At 39.1% G+C, this 24,753-nt stretch overlaps 1 protein-coding gene across 2 annotated transcripts in view; it reads right to left on the minus strand.

The window, feature by feature from the left end:
- The window catches only part of MGLL (monoglyceride lipase), a 1,112,320-nt gene that overhangs the window by 168,609 nt on the left and 918,958 nt on the right, over positions 1-24,753 (minus strand). For both annotated transcript variants that reach the window (XM_044078543.1, XM_044078544.1), the window contains one exon: positions 5,602-5,691. In XM_044078543.1, coding sequence (XP_043934478.1) covers positions 5,602-5,691 — 90 coding nt within the window. The remainder of the gene's footprint in view (positions 1-5,601; positions 5,692-24,753) is intronic.

Here is a 24,753-nt window from a genome sequence, read left to right on the forward strand (position 1 = left end):
TTACTTCCCTTACTCTATTCAAACAGAATCTGGATGAATGGATGGAAAACCGCAAATTCTCCCATGATTTAGCACCTTGTCTCTTATGGACAGGGGTAACATGTAAATATTCTGCTGGGTCTGGGTTATTCATACTTAAATTCAAGGGCTGAACATTCATGGGAATTCTCAGAGATCTACAGCCTAGCAAATACCCATGAACCTACAAAGCAATTATTTTGTCTAGGGTTCGCAGAGGATTAAGATTATGAGCTTTTAGTGAGCTTCTTGCTTTAGTCACAAAGTGGGCCTGTACTTGCCCACTTTGTGACACTGAGCAAGACACTTGACCAGACAGTGTTTCCAATATGAATCTCAAAAAGCATTATGTGGATAAATGCACTACCTCTACAAACAAATACAAGTAAACAATTAATACTTCTGGTACTGCAGTGAGGCAAAATACATTAGAACGGTGCTACAAATCTTGAAGGTTACTTAACATTCCAGAAATGCAGCCCACAAATATATTGGTTAAATTATAATGGTGAAAACTATCCAAATTAAATTAATTCAGCCACAAGATCAAACATGCATACTGTTACACACTGTATATGTAGTGTCAAGGCTAAATGACAAATACTGTTTTATATAGATTGACACAGCTTTTTCAGAAATGTGGTCAGGGCAAACTGTGCTTTACAATAAGCAAAATTATGTTAATGTGCCTTAATTTAAATTTCAGTTGGTTTCTTAAATTTTGTTATGAGAGGTTCTATTCCGATTGTTCTACGATTTCAATAGTATCCTTTGTGATCATTCTAAAAAGCAGAACAGGTTGTACCTAATCCTGCATATCAATTTGTTTTCCACTGTACAAGTGATTCACTACACTGCCATTTAGAGGAAAATGCAGATATAATTAAATTTATCTTGATGTGATTTAGAAGGAATTGGTAGAATAAATGTAACTATACCACTTTTATGGCAGTGACTTACAGCACCTGAACACTGATTGGTGACACTCAGTGACTGATATCATTACCAATTATTATTATTATTATTATTATTATTATTATTATTATTATTATTATTATCATTCATTGATATGTGTGATCTCAAAAGCTTATCAGGGTCAGACCTGAGTAGTACTTGGATGGTGGGAGAGCACATAGGATTACCAAGTGCTATAGGCTTTTGTAATCTGGGTTTGCAGATGGCCCTGGGTTTTACTCCGAGTGAGGGTGATGTTTTGTCTGACAGTTGACTCAAAGTGTTAAGGCTGTGACCTGTAGTTCCTGTGGTACAGAGTTTGATTCCCTAACCCCTCATTTGACCTTAAGAAAGTAACTTAACTAGATAGTGCTTGGGATCAACTGGGAATTTAGGCAAGGCTTGTCAATAGTCCCCTTGGCTACAAGTCTAATAACTACCCATGAACCGTTGATACTCAGTGGTGGTTAGTGACTTCAAAGCTAGGGAAATGCAGGAAGCAACTGAATAGGTGGCACTAACTAGAATGTGGTGGGTCTACATTACACTAAGTTAATGAGTGTTTAACTGTGATCAAACAGCAGCTAGGGCCAATCACTTTCATTCATAGACTGCTTCTGTACCCACTCATTATAGCCATTGGATTGACAGTATACGTCTCAAACATCCAATTGTGATCAAATACAGTTGTAAACCTTATAGTAATTAATTTTAGCTTATTTTACCTTACATTAGCCCTATTTTTTAAGTGTGATCAAATGACTACATGTTTCAATCAGATTCTTCAATAGACTGTCTTTGTGCCTAGCAGTTACAGGTATTTTATTGACTGTATACACCTTAGATGTCTGACTACTATCAAATGAATAAACATGGTCAAAGTGATGTATTTGTATTCTCCACAATTGCATGCCTGTGCCTGTGCATATACACACACAGACACACACACACACACACACACACACACACACACACACACACAAAATGTACTCTGATTACAGTCACTTTGCTAACTCGGTACACCTCAGATTTCTGAGTATAATCAAAAGAACAAATTACTTAATAAATGAGCGTGTTTCTGCTCTTCTGCCAGGCACATAAAACATAACCCATTGCACCCCCCCATATGCACATGCACAATGTTAGAACCACTTTACTGACTGTGTGCACCTCAGATGTAAGATTATGATCAAAACTGCAACATAGAATGGAAAGCAGAATCAGTGCAAGGACATTTATGCCTAGCAATCACCTACCATCAAGGGACACTTTCTGCCTCCAGCAGAACAAAACAGGTCAAGCCGGGGTAGGAATGTGTGGATGCTCATCTATATATTTATGGATACCCATTCCAAATTAATGAATGAATGAAGGAATACATTGTTGCCACAGTAATGTATTTTAGTTCACTGCTGTCAGGCACATACATGCAACCCACTGCAGCCTTCTTACATGTAAACACACACACGAACATCCATCCACATACATACACACATAGAGACACACACACACACACACACACACACACACACACACACACACACACACACACACACACACACACACACACACACACCAGTTGCACTTAATTTACTGTGTGTACCTCAGATGCTTGTTTATGATCAAAGTAATAAACAAATAATGTATTTCAGCTTGTTGATGGCAGATGCATACACTGTACCTCAATGCAATATTGTGATACTCTGACTCACACACAACACACACACACACACATACACACACACGCACACACACACACACACACACACACACACACACACACACACACACACACACACACACACACACACACACACACACACACACCAGTTGCACTTTATTTACTCTGTGCACCTCAGATGCTTGTTTATGATCAAAGTAATAAACAAATAATGTATTTCAGCTTGCTGATGGCAGATGCATACACTGTACCTCAATGCAATATTGTGATACTCTGACTCACACACAACACACACACACACACACACACATGCACACATAAATGTGTCCACCACATACAACCCCTTAATAGGCTGTATTCCTCTCAGATGCTTGACAGTGACCAGATTAATACATAAATGAAAAATGAATGGCCATAACAAAGTATTTCTGATCACTGCTGTCAGATGCATACAGTACAACCCATTGCAAACCCAAACACAGATGTGTCCACCAGTTGCAGTTACTTTATGGTCTCAGTACATTCAAATGTCTAACTATGATCAGATGAATGAATAAATACATAAATATGGCCACACAAATGTATTTTATCTCTCTGCTCTCAGACATATAGAGTACAAGTGATTGCACCCCCCCCAATGCATACACACATATCTACCATCATGACCTTGCTAAAGTAGATTACGAAGTTCCAAAAAGATAAGAAAAAATACATACTTTAATTTTACTACAGGCTTTCTGGCAGGAAATTCATTTGCTGTGCTCATCAAACATTATTTAAAAATATTCTCTGCACTCACTTGTAACATACCCTACTTTCAGTACTGTCAAGGTGATTCATACAGCCTCACTAAGCTAGGCATCAACCCCTATATCACTAGGTGGGTTGCAAACTGGCTCACAGATAGAACCCACAGTGTGAAAGTAACAGACTCCAAGTCAAACTGCCAACCAGTCAAGAGTGGAGTCCCACAGGGTTCGGTCCTGTGTCCTCTCCTGTTTGGTATCTACTTCTTTGAAGTCCAGGCCAACACAAAGGGTCTCTGGCTGACAAAGTTTGCAGACGATTGTGATGTTGACATCCTACAGAAAGGCCTCACTGAGACCAATGACTGGTGTCAGAACCATGGCCTTAAGCTCAATGCCAGAAAATGTGACGTCATCCTCTTTGGGAAAAAACCAGTTCCCATGAATTACCATATCGATGGTAGTCCACTGAACACAGAAGGTGTTATAAGAAATCTGGGAACACAGGTTGACAGCAGCCTCTCTTTTGACCACCACATTGCCACTGTAGTCAGAAAGTCCTTCTATGTGGCACATCTCATTAATAAGGGTTTTGCATCCAGGAAGAAAGAGGTCATTGTCTCCCTCTACTCTTCCCTCATTAGGCTAATCATTGAGTACAATGCCCCATTTGGCATGTACCTCACTAGACACCTGCAACAACTGGAGAAGCCACAAAAGTACCTCATAAAGAGGATCCTAGGCCTTAAACACTTGCCCTACTTGGACAGACTCAAAAACCTCCAACTATTCTCTGTCTCATATCGCCTACTTAGAGGCGATCTCTACTTGACATACAAAGCCATGTCTGATCCAGCTCTGTTAGAAATGCTACATCTAAAGAAATCCCAATCCTTCCACACCACATGCTCCAGTGACCTCAACCTCATTACCACAATCAACAGAACGTGCTGGAGGGACAGGCTCATAATCCAGAGACTAACTTTGCTATGGAATAGACTTTCCATACATGTCAAACAGAGCACCTCACTGGCCCTCTTCAAGAAAACCTTGATGAGTGGATGGGAAATAGAAAATTCACCCTGGGGATCACTCCAGTGGCTCTAATCAGCACAGGCACTGGAAACTAAGGTCAGGTGGCATTATGTCAGGGTAATCCTATGGGCTAGGTTTGTAAAGGTTCCAGGGCCATTAGCCTAGTACACACCTATGAACCTATGAACAATTAGTTTTGCTGTATATAAATTAATAGACTGCACTGCTTCTTAGAGGCAAATGCAGTCACAACTGAATGCATCCAAGAGCAAAGGTACAAGTATAATTGTGATATGGACTGCTGAGTGACCCAGACATTTTCTTAAGTCCATGACCAAGTACCAAATACAGTATGATGAACATGTATATCAGTATCAAATTCTCATTGACCTTGACAGCAAAGACTGAGAAGTTTAGAAGAACTGGAAATCTGCAGTGGCAAAGCACACTAATTTATGCACCAAACTGCTCCATCTGCATTTACGCAGTGTACATCATTACATGAAGTCCACCGATTTGTACCGCAAGCCACAGAAGTACTAAAATGCCAATATAATGCAGAAAGGTATGATTATGTTTTATGATCTCTGAGCCTAGGAAGAAAAATATCCTGAACTTCTGTAGAAATGCTATTTCGAGTTGCCTGAGTTCTTATTAAAACTGTACTCTCAGACTCTGTACAGATTGACATGCTAAGGACAGTAAGATAGACAGACATGTGATTTCCTTTACAAACTGAGGCAGTATAAATGTGCACTGGTTAGCCACACTTTATCTTCAGAATTCATGTAAGACCAGTTTTGCAAATATAAGGATGATGTGGTTTACTACTGAAATATCAAGTGTCTTTCCATCAAGTTGTAATACCTGGGAATGACTGCAATGACAAACAGCAATACTGGGTCCCACAATGGCAGATCAAAACTTTCTAGGGCTATAGACCCAGGAACGAGTGCTATCATGGGTCCTGAGGAGGTCAAGTTCATCAGATCAATGTGGCTTGTACTAGTATTGCTGTCCTTTGATGCAGTCAGCACCAAAAATGTAAATGGTAATTGGATGATGCCAATACCTAAATTAGCATGCAGTTTTCAGAAAGAATTTCTAAACACAGAAACTATCTGTATAACTAAAATAAGCATAGATAAAGTATGACAGAACACCTACTTCTTTTTCATCCCTTGATATCCACGTTGACTGAATCGATCCCATTGACAAATTTGGAAGCACACGGTTAAGGATTTTAGCAAGGCACACCTATAAAGAGAAAAGAAGTTAGCAATCATGCATTTACTTATATATCTGAAATTCTTGTCGCCCTGAATAAAAGCAGTGCATTAGCAAAACCTTCACATTAAATATTAGACATAACAAATAGCAGATTTTATAAAACATCTTTAGCACATCAAAAAGACACACTAAAAGTAAACTTTGTTTATAAAATTAACAACAAAAAATGCAGCAAGCAGTTAAAAGCAAAGTTTAGTAAATGTAGGCAAGGATGAGGATTGCAATAGAACTATAAGCAAACGTAACTGCCATTCTAATGGGGCTATCCTGCTTTCTGAAACAGAATAAGGAACATTTCAATAATTATTTAACTAAAGCTCTTGCATCCAAGAGCAAAGGTACAAGTATAACTGTGATATGGACTGCTGAGTGACATAATTTAATTTTACTACAGGTTTGCAGGCAGGGAATTCATTTGCTGTGCTCATCAAACATTATTTAAAAATATTCTCTGCAATAACTTGTAACAGACCCTACTTTCAGTTTTAGTACTTCAGTCTATATCAAGTACCAAGGTCAGCATGGGATATACCATTTAGATGACTGTAACAGTGCCTGTAAGTCAAGGGTGATGTGCAAAACTGAATTACAAAGATAAGTGGTATACAAATAACACAAACCACTTATTTCTAATATCTATGTACTGCATTTACAGGCATTGTATCTGGTGTTTGTGTGTGTGTGTGTGTGTGTGTGTGTGTGTGTGTGTGTGTGTGTGTGTGTGTGTGTGTGTGTGTGTGTGTATGTGTGTGTGTGTGTGTGTGTGTGGTGAAATGCTTGAGGAAGACACCTATGACTTCATCTCTTTATGAACTGCCTACATCTTTCACCATTATTACAAGTGTAAGAAGCAGAACCCAGTCGTAACATTAGTGTTCTTCATAGCTGCCTCCAGCACATGCTCTATGTAGGCAGTACCATGTTAAGCTGTCACTATAAGGAAACTTCTATTTTGCTTAGCAAAGTGGGTCCATATGTTTGAACTTTGACCTACTGTTATTATCCAATAGTAATTCTACTCTGCCACTGTCAGATGTGCACTTGTTAATGGGCAGTGATAGCCTGTCCAACTCTAGTTCATGGACACCAAATTGTGCTTTAGTTAATTCACCAACTGACACTAGTTTACCAAAAGTGGCTTCTACCTTCTATAGATCAGTGCACAAAGTTTTCATAACAAACCAGATCACATCTCTGCCATGATTCGGCTGTACTTATTTATATTTTGTTAATTAAGTTAGCCCTACTGGAAATCTCCCATTTTCAGAGGAGACTCTGGAATTAAAGCTCCAAAGAATGACTAAAAATGCAAGCACTGTTAAATAAGCATAATTCAGCAGTTTAATTATATTATTAATAGTTATTCAACAAATTACAGTACTGTTATTATTAATAAACAAGCATGCAGTGGCTGAGTTTAGACTGTATAAAATCAAAATTAAAAGTAAGAGTCAAACACAGTTTATTATGTAAATCAAAAGAAAAACTAATGAGAAATTATATGGAATGCTGAGATGAGAAACCACATAGAAAATAATAACTGATTTCAGTAAACATGCAATGATGTAGCAGCAATGTCAAAATGATCTTGCTTTCTTACAATTTGGAAAGTATGTATGCGATTATAAAAACAGTTAATTGCATATCTGAATTTCAGAAAGTTTGTATACAGATTACACGCTTAATGTGATAAAGATCCTAGCAGGTAGGAATACACCAGGGGATACAGCTCTCATTATAGGTTCATAGGTAGGTACTAGGCTATCTGCCTGAAGGCATTTATAAGCCTAGCCAGAGTGTGTCTGCTTTCGCCGCCCCATTGATTAATTAACTGATCCTCTGTCAAGCAGATCCAATGAAGTAATCCCAGGGGTGTATTTTCTGTTACCCATCCACTCGTCAAGGTTTCTCTTGAAGAGTGTTAGTGAGGGGATCTGCCTGTTGTAATTTTGAATTTTGTTCCAAAGCATGGGGAGTCTCTGTGACAGGAATCTATCCCTCCAGCATGTTCTATGTATTGTTGTGGCGAGGTTTAGCTCACTAGAGCATGTGGCTCGCAGTGACTTGGATTTCTTTAGGTGCAGCATGTCCATCAATTTTGAGTTGGACATAGCTTTGTAAGTCAGGCAGAGATCACCTCTGTATAAGCGATATGCCACTGAGTACAGCCGGAGTTTTTTCAGTCGGGCTTCATAGAACATATGTTTGAGGCCAGTAATCCTCTTGGTGAGGTACTGTTGTGGTCTTTCCGGCTGTTGGAAGTGTCTTGTGAGGTACATCCCAAATGGGGCATTGTACTCTATGATGGGTCTAATGAGTGATGAGTAGAGGGGCACTATAACCTCTTTATTTCTAGATGTGAACCCTTTAGTAATTAAATGGGCCACATAGAAGGATTTCCTAACTACTTTGACAATATGATTGTCAAAGGAGAGATTACTATCTACCTCGGTCCCCAGATCTCTTATTACCTCTTCTGTATTAAAGGGGCTGCCATCTATGTGGTAATTCATGGGTGTTTTGTTTTTCCCAAATGGGATGACTATGCATTTTTTGGCATTTAGCTTGAGGCTATGACTTTGACACCAGGTGTCTGTCTCAGTAAGGCCCTTATGGAGGATGTCCGTGTCAGCTGGAGAGTCAATTATGGCTCCCAGTTTGCAGTCATCAGCGAACTTGGTTAGCCATAGTCCTCCTGTGTTTGCCTGTACTTCTGAGAAGTATATGCCAAACAGTAGGAGTCCCAGGACTGAGCCTTGCGAGACCCCCCTTGTGACTGGTTTAGATTCGGACCTGGAGCCCGCTATTCTTACTGTGTGAGTTCTGTCTGTAAGCCAGCTGGCAACCCATCTCATGATGTAGGGGTTTATGTTCAGGCTGGTGAGTTTTTCTGTAATACCCGAGTGGGGAATGGTGTTGAAAGCCTTGGCGAGGTCAAGGTAGGTTGTGTGAACCACCTTTCCCTCATCTATGGCCTTGGTGACTGTCTCGAAAAAGTCAACCAGGTTTAGTAGGCATGATCTGCCCTTAACAAAGCCGAACTGGGTCAGGTCAAGTGTTTGGAGGTTCCCAATGTCTTTGTTAATAAGTTCATGATGATGCGCTCCATAGCCTTGCAGACCAGGATAGTCAGGCTTATGGGGCAATAGTTACCAGGGTCAGTTGTGGCCCCTCCTTTGTGGAGAGGAATAACCTTTGCTGTGCACCATTCTATGGGCATGTAGCCTGCGAAGAGGCTGAGGCTGAACAGCGTGTTTAGGTGGGGGGTTAGTTCGTTCTGTAGTTCGTGCAAGATGCAGCCTGGGACACCATCTGATCCCATTGATGATGTTTTTGGCTTTTGAAAGGGAAGTTTTCACCTGTGCGTCTGTGATTTTTGAGACACTACACTTTTGCGGTATTGTTGTGGGCCCTTCTGGAGGTGAGAGGGGGGGTGAAGTTTGCACTGAATCTATCTGCCAGGATGTTGGCAATATCAGTAGGTTCAGTATATTTTGTGCTATTTTGCACTAGTTCAGTGCATATCTGTGAGTTGCCACTTAGATTCTTAACATAGCTAAAGAAGGCTTTGTGGTTATCTTTTGAATCCTTGGTTATTTTTCTTTTGATGTTAGCCTTGGATGATTTCATGAGGGACCTTAATTTCTTACTGATACTGATCAGGGATGTCTTTCCTTTTTGGGATTTGCTTTTTTTCTGAACTAGTTTCCTCCTTCTACTGTATAGCCTGTTTATGGCAGGGGTCCATCAAACTAGTTTCCTTCTCTTAGAAGAGTGAGTCTTGGTTTTGCTAGGGATGGCACAAGCCATGCATCCTTGTAGGTGCTCATAGAGTGCATTTGTAAAGGGTTCTGCATCTTGGGCAGCGTTATCCTTTAGCGTGGGAGCTGTAAAACCTACCACCTCTATCTTAAGTAAGGTGAAGCTTGCTTTAGAAAAGTTTTTTTACTGTGGTTTCCTTAGTTGGGTGTGGTGGTGGGGTGTGGACATCCAGAGTTATTAGTTTATGGTCTGATCTAACCAGTGACGGGCTGACCTCCGGTATGGAACACCTGTCGCCCATGTTGGTGATGACCAGGTCCAATATGTTTTCACCTCTGGTAGGGGAGTTTACCAGCTGATCCAGGGCATTTGAGTTGATGAATTCCAGGAAGCGCTGGGCCTGGGAATTTGTACTCGAGTAGTTTTCCCAATGAATGGTAGGGTAATTGAAATCACCCAATATCAGGGTGTTCGGTAGGACCTTCATGTTATCCAGTGTCTCCAGAAAGGTGGAGTGGTGGTCCTGGGTCATGGAGGGTGATCTGTAGCAGGCCACAATTTGCACTGCAGATTTTCCCGATGTTAGTTGCACCTGGATGATTTCAGAGTTATCATGCTGCGCGACTAACCTGGAGGTGTAGGTATCCTTGATGAATATGGATACACCTCCTCATTTTGTGTTTCGGTCCATGTTCTGTGGCCGAAACATGTGGTATGAGTTGTAGCCCGGTAGTGCTGGGGTGCTCTCTGGAGCCTTGAACCAGGTGTCAGTTACTGCACAGATGTCGACGTTCTCCATACTGAGGAGTGCTTCGAGCGCGTGCATTTTGAGATTTAAACTCCTGGCATTGAGTAACATAACCCTCAGTTTTTTGTTAATTGTGCTGTTTACGCAGGTGGGTTTGACTTTTGGGCCTTGCCTAAAAAAGGCATTATGGGGCCATCAAGAACCTTGGCCAGTATTCGAAAGTCTAGGGGTGACAGGTGCGAGCCATCTCTTGCGAAGCAACACGGCTTGCCGAGCATGTCGTCCCAGGCTGACAGACACTGGATCTGCTTTGAATGACACCAGAAGCTTAGCCAGTTGTTGAAATTGATCATTTTTTCTTTATACTGAGGTATCATTCTTGGTGAGGGCAGGATGCTACTCAGGGTCAGGGTCATAACAGCCTATGCTGCATGATCAGAGAGCTCTTCCATGTCTCTTTTCATGTAGTCCAGGGAGGTACGTCTAAGGTTATTCACACCAACATGAACAATGAGAGAGTCATATCTGTACGTGTTCTGGAGTGACCTGAGTGCTTGTGTTATGTGGCGGATTCTGGCTCCCAACAGGCAGCTAACAGTAACCTTCGGCTTGTCCAGCCTAGCGAGTGGGACGTCAGTGTGCCTGACTATAGAGTCACCTATTACTAGTATGTTAGGTATGTTATTTTGCCTTAAGGGCTGTGATTGTGTGGCACACTGATTTTGTGTTTTATGTATTGTCCGGTTTGTGACGGGAAGTGCAGGTTGTTTGAGTGTCTGCTTTGGAGGTCTCTGATGCTTTTGCAGGTTTTTATTTAGAGCCTCCGAGTATGATTTTGTGTATTTATCTGTATTTTTGCCAGTGCTGTTTTAGTAGATCTGTGTGCGGCTGGAGGTGTGGTGCAAGTGTTAACCTTCTCCTCTTGACTGTCTATTCCAGTCTTGGGTGGAGACAGCTTAGCTTCCAGTTTGGCTGTATAATTGCATCTCTCGCATATGTTAGTGTTTTGAGGTAGGAGGAGAGGGTTGTCTGTGTACATGAGGCAGTTGTAACATTGCCTCAGGATACCCAGATTCACCAGCTGGACTGGAGAGTGCACCTGAAGTTGCCCTTTGGTCATGCCTGAACAGTAGGGTGAGCTGCTTAGTCGCTTGGTTGGTGAGGGGTGAATAAAGAGCCTTGCCCTGCTGGGCAATCAGTGTCAGGGTATATTAGTGCTTACTATTAGTTCTGAGCAAGTGCTGGGCTATAAGATGCTTTTTGAGTGCTTAGATTGAGAGTTAGACTAGTTTCAAGGGAAAAACTGAAGAGGAGACTTAGTGGAGCTGGGAATAATTTAACCGTAGCTAACTGGCACTGCCCGGTGTGCAAGACTGTGCAAACGCGGTTTTTTATAGTAGGGAAATGAAAGAGATAGAAATTAGCCCAAAATGGCCAATAAACTACTAAGTTCTGGGCTGGAACCACTCCTTCAGGGACAGATAGGTTGCTCAAAGCTCCCCTCTCTCACAGGTGAACAGAGAAACTTCCTTCTATCCAAGTAAGGTATGGGCAACACAGAAACTAGTATCACAGCCCTGAATTCAGCACTAGCCTGAAAACTGGACTGTACTAGCTTAGAAAGGTGGGAAATAAGGAATTTTTTGTTTTTTGTTTTTTTGAAAATATAAGGCAAAAACAGTAAAAAAATACACTTAAAATAGCTTTAAACGACTACAAACGACCATAAAAGGCTATCACACTTTAGTGTGTAGCCTACAACAGTTAAACAAATTATTTAAACAAAAAACTTTTTAAAAGTGCAAGCGGTCAAATAAGTACAATATGTGAAAAAAACAAGCTTTTAAATCACAATAAACGCTGGAAAATCTGCGTTTAGGTGGAAAACAGTTAAGTACAGCAAGAAAGTACAGAAAACTGATACTTAATCACTCCAAAGTCTCTCTTCTAAGCTAGAAGGCTTGTATCAGTTTAAGGGTTTCTAGTGCTACTCAGTAGGTTAGTTACAGGAAAGATGGGAAACAAGCACAGACGTGGTCTTTTAATCCAGAAAGTTGAAAGAGATGGACAAATTGTCCAAATGGTCAATAAACTGCAATTTCTGGGCCTAGAACCTCTCCTCTCATGGTAGACAGCATACCCAGTGCTTACCACTCCCACTGATAAGCCAGAAGGCTTTCTTCCAACACAGAAAGGCTTGCGGGGCTCAGAAGCTTACCAACAGTCCTGGATACAGCAACTCTGTATCTGGACTAGGCTAGTTACAGGAAAGGTGGGAAACAAGTGCAAGTGTGGCTTTTAAACCAGAACATTGAAAGAGATGGAAAGAAACTGCCCAAATGGAAAATAGCTACAATTTCTGGGCCAGGAACCACTCCTCTTGTGGTAGATAAGCTACCTAATGCTTACCACTCCCACTGATAAGCTAGAAGGCTTCCCACCAACACAGAAAGGCTTGGGGGGCTCAGAAGCTTACAAAGATTCCTGGATACAGCAAATCTGTACCTGAACTAGACTAGTTACAGGAAAGGCAAGGAACAAGTACAAACATAGGCTTTTAATCCAGCAAGTTGAAAGAGATGGAAAACTGCCCGAACAGCCAAATAAACTACAATTTCAGGGCCAAAACTCACTCTTCCCATGGAGGATAAGCTACCTAGTGCTTACCACTCCCACTGATAAGCTAGAAGGCTTCCCTCCAACACAGAAAGGCTTTGTGGGCTCAGAAGCTTACTAACAATCCTGGATACAGCAACTCTATAACTGAACTAGGCTAGTTATAGGAAAGGTGGGAAATAGGCAAAAGTGCAGCTTTCAATCCAGAAAATTTAAAGAGATGGAAAAAACTGCTCAAACAGCCAATAGCTACAACTTCTGGGCCAGGGATCACTCGTCTTGTGGTAGATAGGCTACCTGATGCTTACCACTCCCACTGATAAGCTGGAAGGCTTCCCTCCAACACGGAAAGGCTTGGGGGCCTCAGAAGCTTACAAAGATTCCTGGATACAGCAAATCTGTACCTGGACTAGACAAGTAACAGGAAAGGCAGGAAACAAGCGCAAACACAGACTTTTAAATCAGAAGGTTGAAAGAGATGGAAAAGCTTCCCAAACGGCCAGTCAACTATATTTCTGGGCCAGAAACCACTCCTCCTGTGGTAGATAGGTTACCTAGTGCTTCCACTCCCACTGATAAGCTAGAAGGCTTCTCTCCAACACAAAAGGGCTCTGGGGGGCTCAAAAGCTTACCAAAAGTCCTGGATACAGCAAATCTGTACCTGGACTACACTAGTTATAGGAAAAGCAGGGACCAAAATGCAAAAACGGGCTTTTAACCAGAAAGTAGAAAGAGATGGAAAAACCGCTGAAATGGCCAATGAACCACAATTTCAGGGCCAAAACCCACTCTTCCCATGGTAGACAGCATACCCAGTGCTTACCACTCCCACTGATAAGCCAGAAGGCTTTCTTCCAACACAGAAAGGCTTGTGGGGCTCAGAAGCTTACCAACAGTCCTGGATACAGCAACTCTGTATCTGGACTAGGCTAGTTACAGGAAAGGTGGGAAACAAGCGCAAGTGCGCAAATGAACTACAATTTCAGGGCCAAAACCCACTCTTCCCATGGTAGATAGGCTACCTAGTGCTTACCACTCCCACTGATAAGATAGAAGGCTTCCCTCCAACACAGAAAGCCTTGGGGGGGGGGCTCAGAAGCTTACCAACAGTCCTAGATACAGCAAGTCTGTATCTGGACTTGACTAGTTAGAGGAAAGGCAGGAAACAAGCTTAGAATTTTTTTTTTGTTACAGGCAAAGCAGCTAAAACAGCAGTAAATACAATTTAAATTGTAGTGCAGGCCAGAACACCCGAGTGTGTAGCAACACTACAGCAAATACAGTTCAAATAAATGCAATTAAATTAACAAATGACTAAAAAACAAGTGCAGAAGGCAGCAAATTAGAAGGCTACTAACAAGCAGTAATAAGTGCAGAGTAAGAGCGACTGAAAAGATAGCACGCAGAAGAGCAACTAAGACAGTTACAATAAGAGCAGCTGAATAAAATATATATATATATATATATTTTTTTTTTGAGGGAGGGAAGAGAGCAGGATTAAGAGGCTACAGGGGTTGTCCTTCCCAAATGCTCTCTTTGCACACAGTAGGAGTGCCTGAAATCAGAATATGATCTCACTGCACTCAGTTGAGTGAGCAAATGAGATGGGTCCAGAAGGAGTATCCAAATACAAATCTACAAGAGGGGCGGGCAATTTCAAAGCTGCCAACATTAACACCAAAACAAGAACAGGGATGGTGAGTAGGGAACTAACTGTAGAGAGATAGCCACAACTTCAGTTGAGTTAATATTCAGTGAAAAACACAAATAAATAAATTAAATACAGTACTATATGCACAAGAGCAGACAAAAGTGTACTAAAATTCACTGATGTGTCCAGCTGATTTCAGGTAGATGTTAGCCAGCCAAAGTTCTGATATTAGGTAGTAATAACTCAAAGAGAACCACTTATATAAGGCAAGATGGAATGTCAGTGATGAGCTGAAACTACCCCCCACTGCTATCAATGGCTACACAGAAATTCTAAAAAGTACTCTGTAGAGAGACAGCCACAACTTCAGGTGAGTTAATATTCAGTGAAAAACACCAATGAATTATACAGTGCTATATGCAAAAGAGCAGATAAATGTGTACTTAAATTCACTTATACGTCCAGCTGATTTCACGTAGATGTTAGCCAGCCAAAACTCTGATATTAAGGAGAGATAACTCAAAACGTACCACTTATATAAGGCAAGAGAAAATGTCAGTGATAGCTGAAACTAACCCCGACAGCTATCAATGGCTACACAGAAATTCTGAAAAGTACTCTGTAGAGAGACAGCCACAACTTCAGTTGATTTAATATTCAGCGAAAAACACAAATAAATTAAATACAGTACTATAAGCAAAAAAACAGATAAAAGTGTACTTAAATTCACTTATACATCCAGCTGATTTCAGGTAGATGTTAGCCGGCCAAAGCTGTAATATTAAGTAGAGATAACATAAAATGTATCACTTATAAAAGGCAAGACAGAATGTCAGTGATGAGCTGAAACCACCCCCCACTGCTATCAATGGCTACACAGAAATTCTAAAAAGTACTCTGTAGAGAGAAAGCCACAACTTCAGTTGAGTTAATATTCATTGAAAAACACAAATAAATTAAATACAGTACTATATGCAAAAGAGCATATAAAAGTGTACTTAAATTCACTTTTACATCCAGCTGATTTCAGGTAGATGTTTGCCAGCCAAAGCTCTGATATTAAGCAGAGATAACTCAAAATGGACCACTTATATAAGGCAAGACAGAATGGCAGTGATGAGTTGAAACTACCACCCACTGCTATCAATGGCTACACAGAAATTCTAATAAGTACTCTGTAGAGAGACAGCCACAACTTCAGTTAAGTTAATATTCAGTGAAAAACACAAATAAATGAATTAAATAAAGTACTATATGCAAAAGAGCAGATAAAAGTGTACTTAAATTCACTTATACGTCCAGCTGATTTCAGGTAGATGTTAGCCAGCCAAAGCTCTAGTATTAAGCAGAGATAACTCAAAATGTACCACTAATATAAGGCAAGACAGAATGTCAGTAATGAGCTGAAACTACCACCCACGGCTATCAATGGCTACACAGAAATTCTAAAAAGTAGTCTGTAGAGGGACAGCCACAAATTCAGTTGAGTTAATATTCAGTGAAAAACACAAATAAATAAATTAAATACATTACTATATGCAAAAGAGCAGATAAAAGTGTACTTAAATTCACTTATACGTCCAGCTGATATCAGGTAGATGTTAGCCGGCCAAAGCTCTGATATTAAGCTGAGATAACTCAAAATGTACCACTTATATAACACAAGACAGAATGTCAGTGATGAGCTGAAACTACTCCCCACTGCTATCAAAGGCTACACAGAAATTCTAAAAGGTATGCGGTGGTGGTGCTGCAGTAGCATTGTCGCCTCACAGCATGACGTTGTCCCATTCGATTCTTAGCTAGAGCATCTTCTGTGGAGACATGCGTGAATGGGTGTACCTTCGATGAAGGTTGTGCGTTAGTGCCGGCAACTCAGCACGTAAAAATCAACTGCCAATCATTAGCGGACCGGAGTTCTGCTGTAGCGACCCCTAACCGGGAAAAGCCGAAAGAGACAACAACAACAACAACTCTATACAGAGACAGCCACAACTTCAGTTGAGTTACTATTCAGTGAAAAAACACAAATAAATAAAATAAATAGAGTACTATATGCAAAAAAAAAAGAAAAAACTGTACTTAAATTCACTTATACGTTGAGCTGATTTCAGGTAGATGTTAGCCCGCCAAAGTTTTGATATTAAGCAGATAACTCAAAACGTACCACTTATATAAGGCAAGAGAAAATGTCAGTGATGAGCTGAAACTAACCCCGACAGCTATCAATGGCTACAGAGAAATTCTAAAAAGTACTCTGTACAGAGACAGCCACAACTTCAGTTGATTTAATATTCAGCGAAAAACACAAATAAATAAATTAAATACAGTGCTATAAGCAAAAAAACTGATAAAAGTGTACTTAAATTCACTTATACATCCAGCTGATTTCAGGTAGATGTTAGCCAGCCAAAGCTCTGATATTAAGTAGAGATATCTCAAAACGTACCACGTATATAAGGCAAAACAGAATGTCAGTGATGAGCTGAAACTACCCCCCACTGCTATAAATGGCTACCCAGAAATTCTAAAAAATACTTTGTAGTGAGACAGCCACAATTTCAGTTGAGTTACTATTCAGTGAAAAACACAAATAAATAAATTAAATACCCTACTATATGCAAAAGAGCAGATAAAAGTGTACTTAAATTCACTTATACATCCAGCTGATTTCAGGTAGATGTTAGCCAGCCAAAGCCAGCTGATTTCAGGTAGATGTTAGCCAGCCAAAGCTCTAATATTAAGCAGAGGTAACTCAAAATGTACCACTAATATAAGGCAAGACAGAATGTCATTAATGAGCTGAAACTACCACCCACGGCTATCAATGGCTACACAGAAATTCTAAAAAGCAGTCTGTGGAGAGACAGCCACAAATTCAGTTGAGTTAATATTCAGTGAAAAACATAAATAAATAAATTAAATACATTACTATATGCAAAAGAGCAGATAAAAGTGTACTTAAATTCACTTATACGTCCAGCTGATATCAGGTAGATGTTAGCCGGCCAAAATCTGATATTAAGGAGAGATAACTCAAAACGTACCACTTATATAAGGCAAGAGAAAATGTCAATGATGAGCTGAAACTACCCCCGACAGCTATCAATGGCTACACAGAAATTCTAAAAGGTACTCTGTAGAGAGACAGCCACAACTTCAGTTGATTTAATATTCAGCGAAAAACACAAATAAATAAATTAAATACAGTACTATATGCAAAAAAGCAGATAAAAGTGTACTTAAATTCACTTATACGTCCAGCTGATTTCAGGTAGATGTTAGCCGGCCAAAGCTGTAATATTAAGTAGAGATAACTTAAAATGTATCACTTATAAAAGGCAAGAAAGAATGTCAGTGATGAGCTGAAACCACCCCCCACTGCTATCAATGGCTACACAGAAATTCTAAAAAGTAGTTTGTAGAGAGACAGCCACACATTCAGTTGAGTTAATATTCAGTGAAAAACACAAATAAATAAATTAAATACATTACTATATGCAAAAGAGCAGATAAAAGTGCACTTAAATTCACTTATACATCCAGCTGATATCAGGTAGATGTTAGCCCGCCAATGCTCTGATATTAAGCTGAGATAACTCAAAATGTACCACTTATATAACACAAAACAGAATGTCAGTGATGAGCTGAAACTACTCCCCACTGCTATCAATGGCTACACAGAAATTCTAAAAGGTATGCGGTGGTGGTGCTGCAGTAGCGTTGTCGCCTCACAGCAAGACGTTGTCCCGTTCGAATCTCAGCTAGAGCATCTTCTGTGGAGACATGCATGAATGGGTGTACCTTCGTTGAAGGTTGTGCATTAGTGCCGGCAACTCAGCACGTAAAAATCAACTGCCAATCATTAGCGGACTGGAGTTCCGCTGTGATGACCCCTAACCGGGAAAAGCCGAAAGAGACAACAACAACTCTATAGAGAGACAGCCACAACTTCAGTTGAGTTACTGTTCAGTGAAAAAACACAAATAAATAAAATAAATAGAGTACTATATGCAAAAAAAAAAGAAAAAACTGTACTTAAATTCACTTATACATTGAGCTGATTTCAGGTAGATGTTAGCCCGCCAACGTTTTGATATTAAGCAGATAACTCAAAATGTACCACTTATATAAGGCAAGACAGAATGTCAGTGATGAGCTGAAACTAGCCCCCACTGCTATCAATAGTTACACAGAAATTCTAAAATGTACTCTGTAGAGAGACAACCGCAACTTCAGTTGAGCTAATATTCAGTGAAAAACACAAATGTTGTTGGTCTTTTTTGGTATTCCCAGTTTGAGGTCGCCACAGCGGAACTCTGATCCTCTAATGATTGGCAGTAGATTTTTATGGTGCCGAGTTGCCAGCCCGACACCCAACCTTCAGCGAAGGCACGCCCATTCAAGCATGTCTTTGGAGGACACTCGACCACGGGGAGGACATGCAAACTCTACACAGAAGGCACACCAGCCGAGAATTGAACAGGAGAACATCTTGTTGTGAGGTAACAATGCTACTGCTGTACCACAGAGGCTTATAAATTAAATACAGTACTACATGCAAAAGAGCAGATAAATGTGGACTTAAATTCACTTATACGTCCAGCTGAGTTCAGGTAGATGTTAGCCAGCCAAAGCTCTGATATTAAGGAGAGATAACTCAAAACTTACCACTTATATAAGGCAAGAGAAAATGTAAGTGATGAGCTGAAACTACCCCCGACAGCTATCAATGGCTACACAGAAATTCTGAAAAGTACTCTGTAGAGAGAAAGCCACAACTTCAGTTGATTTAATATTCAGTGAAAAACACAAATAAATAAATTAAATACAGAACTATATGCAAAAAAGCAGATAAAAGTGTACTTAAATTCACTTATATGTCTAGCTGATTTCAGGTAGATGTTAGCCGGCCAAAGCTCTGAAATTAAGAAGAGATAACTCAAAATGTGCCACTTATATAAGGAAAGACAGAATGTCAGTGATGAGCTGAAACTACCCCCCACTGCTATCAATGGCCACACAGAAATTCTAAAAAGTTGAGTTAATATTCAGTAAAAAAACACAAATAAATAAATTAAATACAGTACTATATGCAAAAGAGCAGATAAAAGAGTACTTAAGTTCACTTATATGTGCAGCTGGTTTCACGTAGATGTTTGCCGGCCAAAGCTGTGATATTAAGTAGAGATAACTCAAAATGTACCACTTATATAAGGAAAGACAGAATGTCAGTGATGAGCTGAAACTACCCCCCACTGCTATCAATGGCCACACAGAAATTCTAAAAACTACTCTGTAGAAAGGCAGCCACAACATCAGTTGAGTTAATATTCAGTGAAAAATGCAAACAAATAAATTAAATGCAGTACTATATGCAAAAGAGCCGATAAAAGTGTACTTATATTCACTTATGCGGTCAGCTGATTTGAGGTAGATGTTAGCTGGCCTAAGCTCTGATATTAAGCAGAGATAACTCAAAATGTACCACTTATATAAGGCAAGGCAGAATGTCAGTGATGAGCTGAAACTAACCCCCACTGCTATCAATGGCTACACAGAAATTCTAAAAAGTACTCTGTAGAGAGATAGCCACAACTTCAATTGAGTTAATATTCAGTGAAAAACACAAATAAATAAATGAAATACAATACTATATGCAAAAGAGCAGATAAAAGTATACTTAAATTAATTTATACGTCCAGCTGATTTCAGATAGATGTTAGCCATCCAAAGCTTTGATATTAAGCAGAGATAACTTAAAATGTACCACTTATATAAAGCAAGACAGAATGTCAGTGATGAGCTGAAACTACCCCCACTGCTATCAATGGCTACATAGAAATTCTAAAAAGTACTCTGTAGAGAGACAGCCACAACTTCAGATGAGTTACTATTTGGTGAAAAACACCAATAAATAAATTAAATACAGTACTATATGCAAAAGAGCAGATAGAAGTGTACTTAAATTCACTTATACGTCCAGCTGATTTTAGGTAGATGTTAGCCGGCCAAAGCTCTGATATTAAGCAACGATAACTCAAAATGTACCACTTATATAAGGCAAGACAGAATGTCAGTGATGAGCTAAAACTACCCCTCACTGCTATCAATGGCTACACAGAATTTCTAAAAAGTGCTCTGTAGAGAGACAGCCACAACTTCAGTTGAGTTAATATTGAGTGAAAAACACAAATAAATAAATTAAATACAGTACTATATGCAAAAGAGCAGATAAAATGTACTTAAATTCACTTATACATCCAGCTGATTTCAGGTAGATGTTAGCCGGTCAAAGCTGTGATATTAAGCAGAGATAACTCAAAATGTACCACTTATATAAGACAAGACAGAATGTCAGTGATGAGCTAAAACTACCCCTCACTGCTATCAATGGCTACACAGAATTTCTAAAAAGTGCCCTGTAGAGAGACAGCCACAACTTCAGTTGAGTTAATATTCAGTGAAAAACACAAATAAATAAATTAAATACAGTAGTATATGCAAAAGAGCAGATAATAGTGTAGTTATATTCACTTATACGTCCAGCTGATTTCAGGTAGATGTTAGCCAGCCAAAGCTCTGATATTAAGCAAGATCTTGTGACCTAGAACACTTCGTAGTTAGCTAATCTCACCTCTCAATTAACTTTTTGTACCAAGGTGAGGTCTGAATACTAGTATATGTGCAACAGTCTGCAAATCAATATGTTTTTATCATTTAATACTTTGTGTTTGAAGGACATCCAGTTTATGCTTCTGAGGAGAGAATAGTGGTAAGTAGATGATTAAAATTTAGAAGAATACTTAGCTATCTTATCTGTTGCATTATTGAATGCATTGGGTAAGTTTCTGGTTAGTAGTCTTGTAATTGTGGAACATCATAGGCATTTAGTGGCACTAATATATGTGATTGAATTAAACCTGGTAATTTTTGTCAGGAAATGCTTTGTTCTGTACAATTCAGGAATTTTAAAAATTAATGTTTTTGTGACTGTGTTGTGTTCTTTACAGGATATATCCATGTCACTGTGAATTCTTAAGGTACTTCTAACTACTAACCTCATCAAATGGTAATATGGTTATGAAATTCTATAGTCTCATCTCTGTTTGCCAAAGTATACAGTATTACTCTTCTTATTTAAATTCAGCCTGCTGTCGAAAATTCACTTCTTAACTGAGATGGAAGCTGGCTGATTTTCCCTAAACAGCTTGTATTGGTAGCCTGAACTGTCTGCTTGAGTGAAAATCGTTAGCATACCGAATTCATAACATCTCAGTTTGTGTTCTGTGTGCTGATACATATTATTTCTTATTTTCTGAGAAATACTGAAGACAAAGGAACTCATGTATTAGACTGGCAAGGGTTTGACACAGCATTCTGCTAAGAATATCCTTTTTTCTATCTACCAGATAGGCAGAAAAACATATATAAAGAGGCAAACTGCATTCTAAGACTGCTAGCAACTGACTACATTGTGGTCCATGAGATAACATATGTTATAGAAGGCTTCGAAACACTGGTGGAAGTCTAGTCTACATACTTAGTGACTGCAGCACAAGTGTCATGGCCAGTTTTGAAGCTATGCTGGGTTTTTGATAGCTTACCATACCTTTGTAAGCAGCTAAACAGCTACATATGTATGACTCATCTAGTATCTTTTAAATGCTTATATTTATCACCTTTTTGTGTGTTGCTTCTTTTTGAAAGATGTGTAATCTTTGTTTTTTCCACAGGTCTCTTACAGCTTCTTTAATACTTCTCTTAATAAGCATGGGCACAGGTAATGGAATTTATTTTATTTATTTATTTATTTATCCTTTGTTGACTGTGTTACCAGATGAGTGACTTCTTTTCAGGGGAGACCCGAGGTGGTATTTATACTACTAGGGGCAATTTGGCCAGGGTATTAGGGAATTCCCCCAGTCTTTTCAATATGTGCCAGGGGAACTTTTATATCTACCCAAACTACTACCAACTCATGCAGATGGGACCTCAGTTTAATATCTCATCTGAAGAATGGCACAGTCAAGAGTGTAGCACCCTCTAATGCTGCACTTGAGTGTCAATAATAGGAAAATTAATCCAGACACCTGGAGTGGGAGTAAAACCAACAGCCTTCTGATCCTCCAGCACCAAACATGAGTATGCTACCTGTTGAGCCACAAACACTGCATATTTGCTTCAGATAGCTGTAAGAAAATGATCCATGGGTGTACAGCCATGATTTTCTTCAGATGAGTTTTTGTGTAGTTGATACCAGCTGTTAGCATATCTTTTATTTAGCTTCAATTTCCTTCATCTATACCTATCTATTCATATTACTCTTTACATTACTTACCCCATCTTCTCTTTACTTGATCTCAATATGTATGTCCTTCACCCAAGTGCTTAGTCTACTACCCTTAGCCTGTCTCTATCCCAAATATGCCTTCCTTTACTACCTCACACCTAAATTTTGTAATCTTATCTTACAGAAACTTAACTTACTACTGTTTTATCTTTCATTCATTTCAGTTATTCATAATTTATAACACTATAAATTGTATATATTTAGAAAGTTGTTTTCTGTATGTAATTTAAACAAATTTGTACTGTTTATAATGTCTTTTGACTCATGGCCTAAGATGGGACTAAAAGATGGGTTGTTCATTTTCTTATGTATGTAATTTGAACAGTTTTCTGTTTTTTGTAATTACTTTGACTCATGGCCCAGAACGTGGCTGAAAAGAGTCCCTGCATTAGTCTACCTAACGGTTTAACAAACAAACAAACAAACAAATAAATAAATGAATACAAATAAGGCTAAAATTCTTCCTTACTACTTCAGCTGAGTTCATTCTATGAAATGTGTGATCTGAAAGGCTTTATCTGAGTATAGCTGCGATGGTAGAAAAATGTATTTTGAAGTTTTTACTAATTAAAACACAGCATCTTCTAATAAACATCAGGACTTTCTCATTAACTTCTGTACACCCTTCCATATTATTTTTTTATATACTGAGTTACTGTTTCTTTTTGCTTTTCTTATAGTCATTTGATATTTGTTTTATCGCACTCAGTCCATATCTTTGGTGTTCCTATGTTTAGCAGAATTATGTGTTCTCCATGCCATATTTCTGTCGGCATAGTACAATGGACTTCTTCTGCAATCCACATGAACCTGATGCTCTTAATGGCTAATCTGCCTGAAATGTGTAAATCTGTCCAGGACACAGACAAACACATAGATTAAGAAATCTGGAATGGCTATGATATATGGAAGATGTTTAATGTAGGACTGATCAATTATTTTAAAGATGTCATCTATCCTTTTCATAGTTAGATTATCTGCAATATGGTTGTTTTACAATGATATACTTCTATATTATAAATGTTGCTAAGTAGTCTCTTAACTGAGTTACAAGTATGCCAGAGATGACCATCTTTAGTGTTTCTGATTAAAATCCAACCAAAGATATTTCAGTAGCTGTTCTCTTATCATTTCTTGTACTAGTCATTATAAGTTCCAAAAAGCCTACTGAAATAAATGCATTCACTAGTAACTTCATTGTTGTTCATTCACTGGAAGTAAATATTAAAATTACTGAAAAATAGCAGCTCACCAGATGCATGTTCATGATAGCAGCTTAGTGTTTGGTAATAGTTTCAAAGCCTTTTCAAGCTTAATATGCAAGCAGCCTTATAGGTATAATTTTATCAGTACCTATTTGTATACAGACAGGCAGCACTTTTGTCCAAGTAAGGAAGCAGAATGGCTTTCCATTTGTTTGGACAATATTGTGTCCTGCACTAGAACTGCCACTTTCTACAGCTTTTTTGTCATTGTGGTCCTTCTTATATATTTTATACTCAGGAATTCTGAATTCTGTATCTTGTACAAGTGGCTTAAGATAGGTTTATGTTCAAAGATTCCATTAGGTAGTGAACTAGTGGCCTTTGAGAAGCTTGGCTGCTGTAACATCATGTTGATACTTTCTACTATATATGGATTAGGAGTATTTTTGGCAAGAAGTTAATGAATGAGTTCTCATAACTGGATGGCACTGTTGAAAGTATCTCTCACATTCTATTTTATTACTGATATAATTTCTGATCCAGTGTTATTTCCCTCCCTAATGTGTTCTAGGAATACACTTTCAAATAGATCTGGATCAGACATTGATATATAGACCAGACACACTTCACTCTTGGTAACCCATAACAGCATATAATCACAATCCCTGAAGTCTCTGCATAGTTAACTGTAGTC

Source organism: Protopterus annectens, chromosome 7.part1 (genome assembly GCF_019279795.1).
Source record: "Protopterus annectens isolate FY-2018-M chromosome 7.part1, PAN1.0, whole genome shotgun sequence".
Classification (NCBI taxonomy): Eukaryota; Metazoa; Chordata; order Ceratodontiformes; family Protopteridae; genus Protopterus; species Protopterus annectens.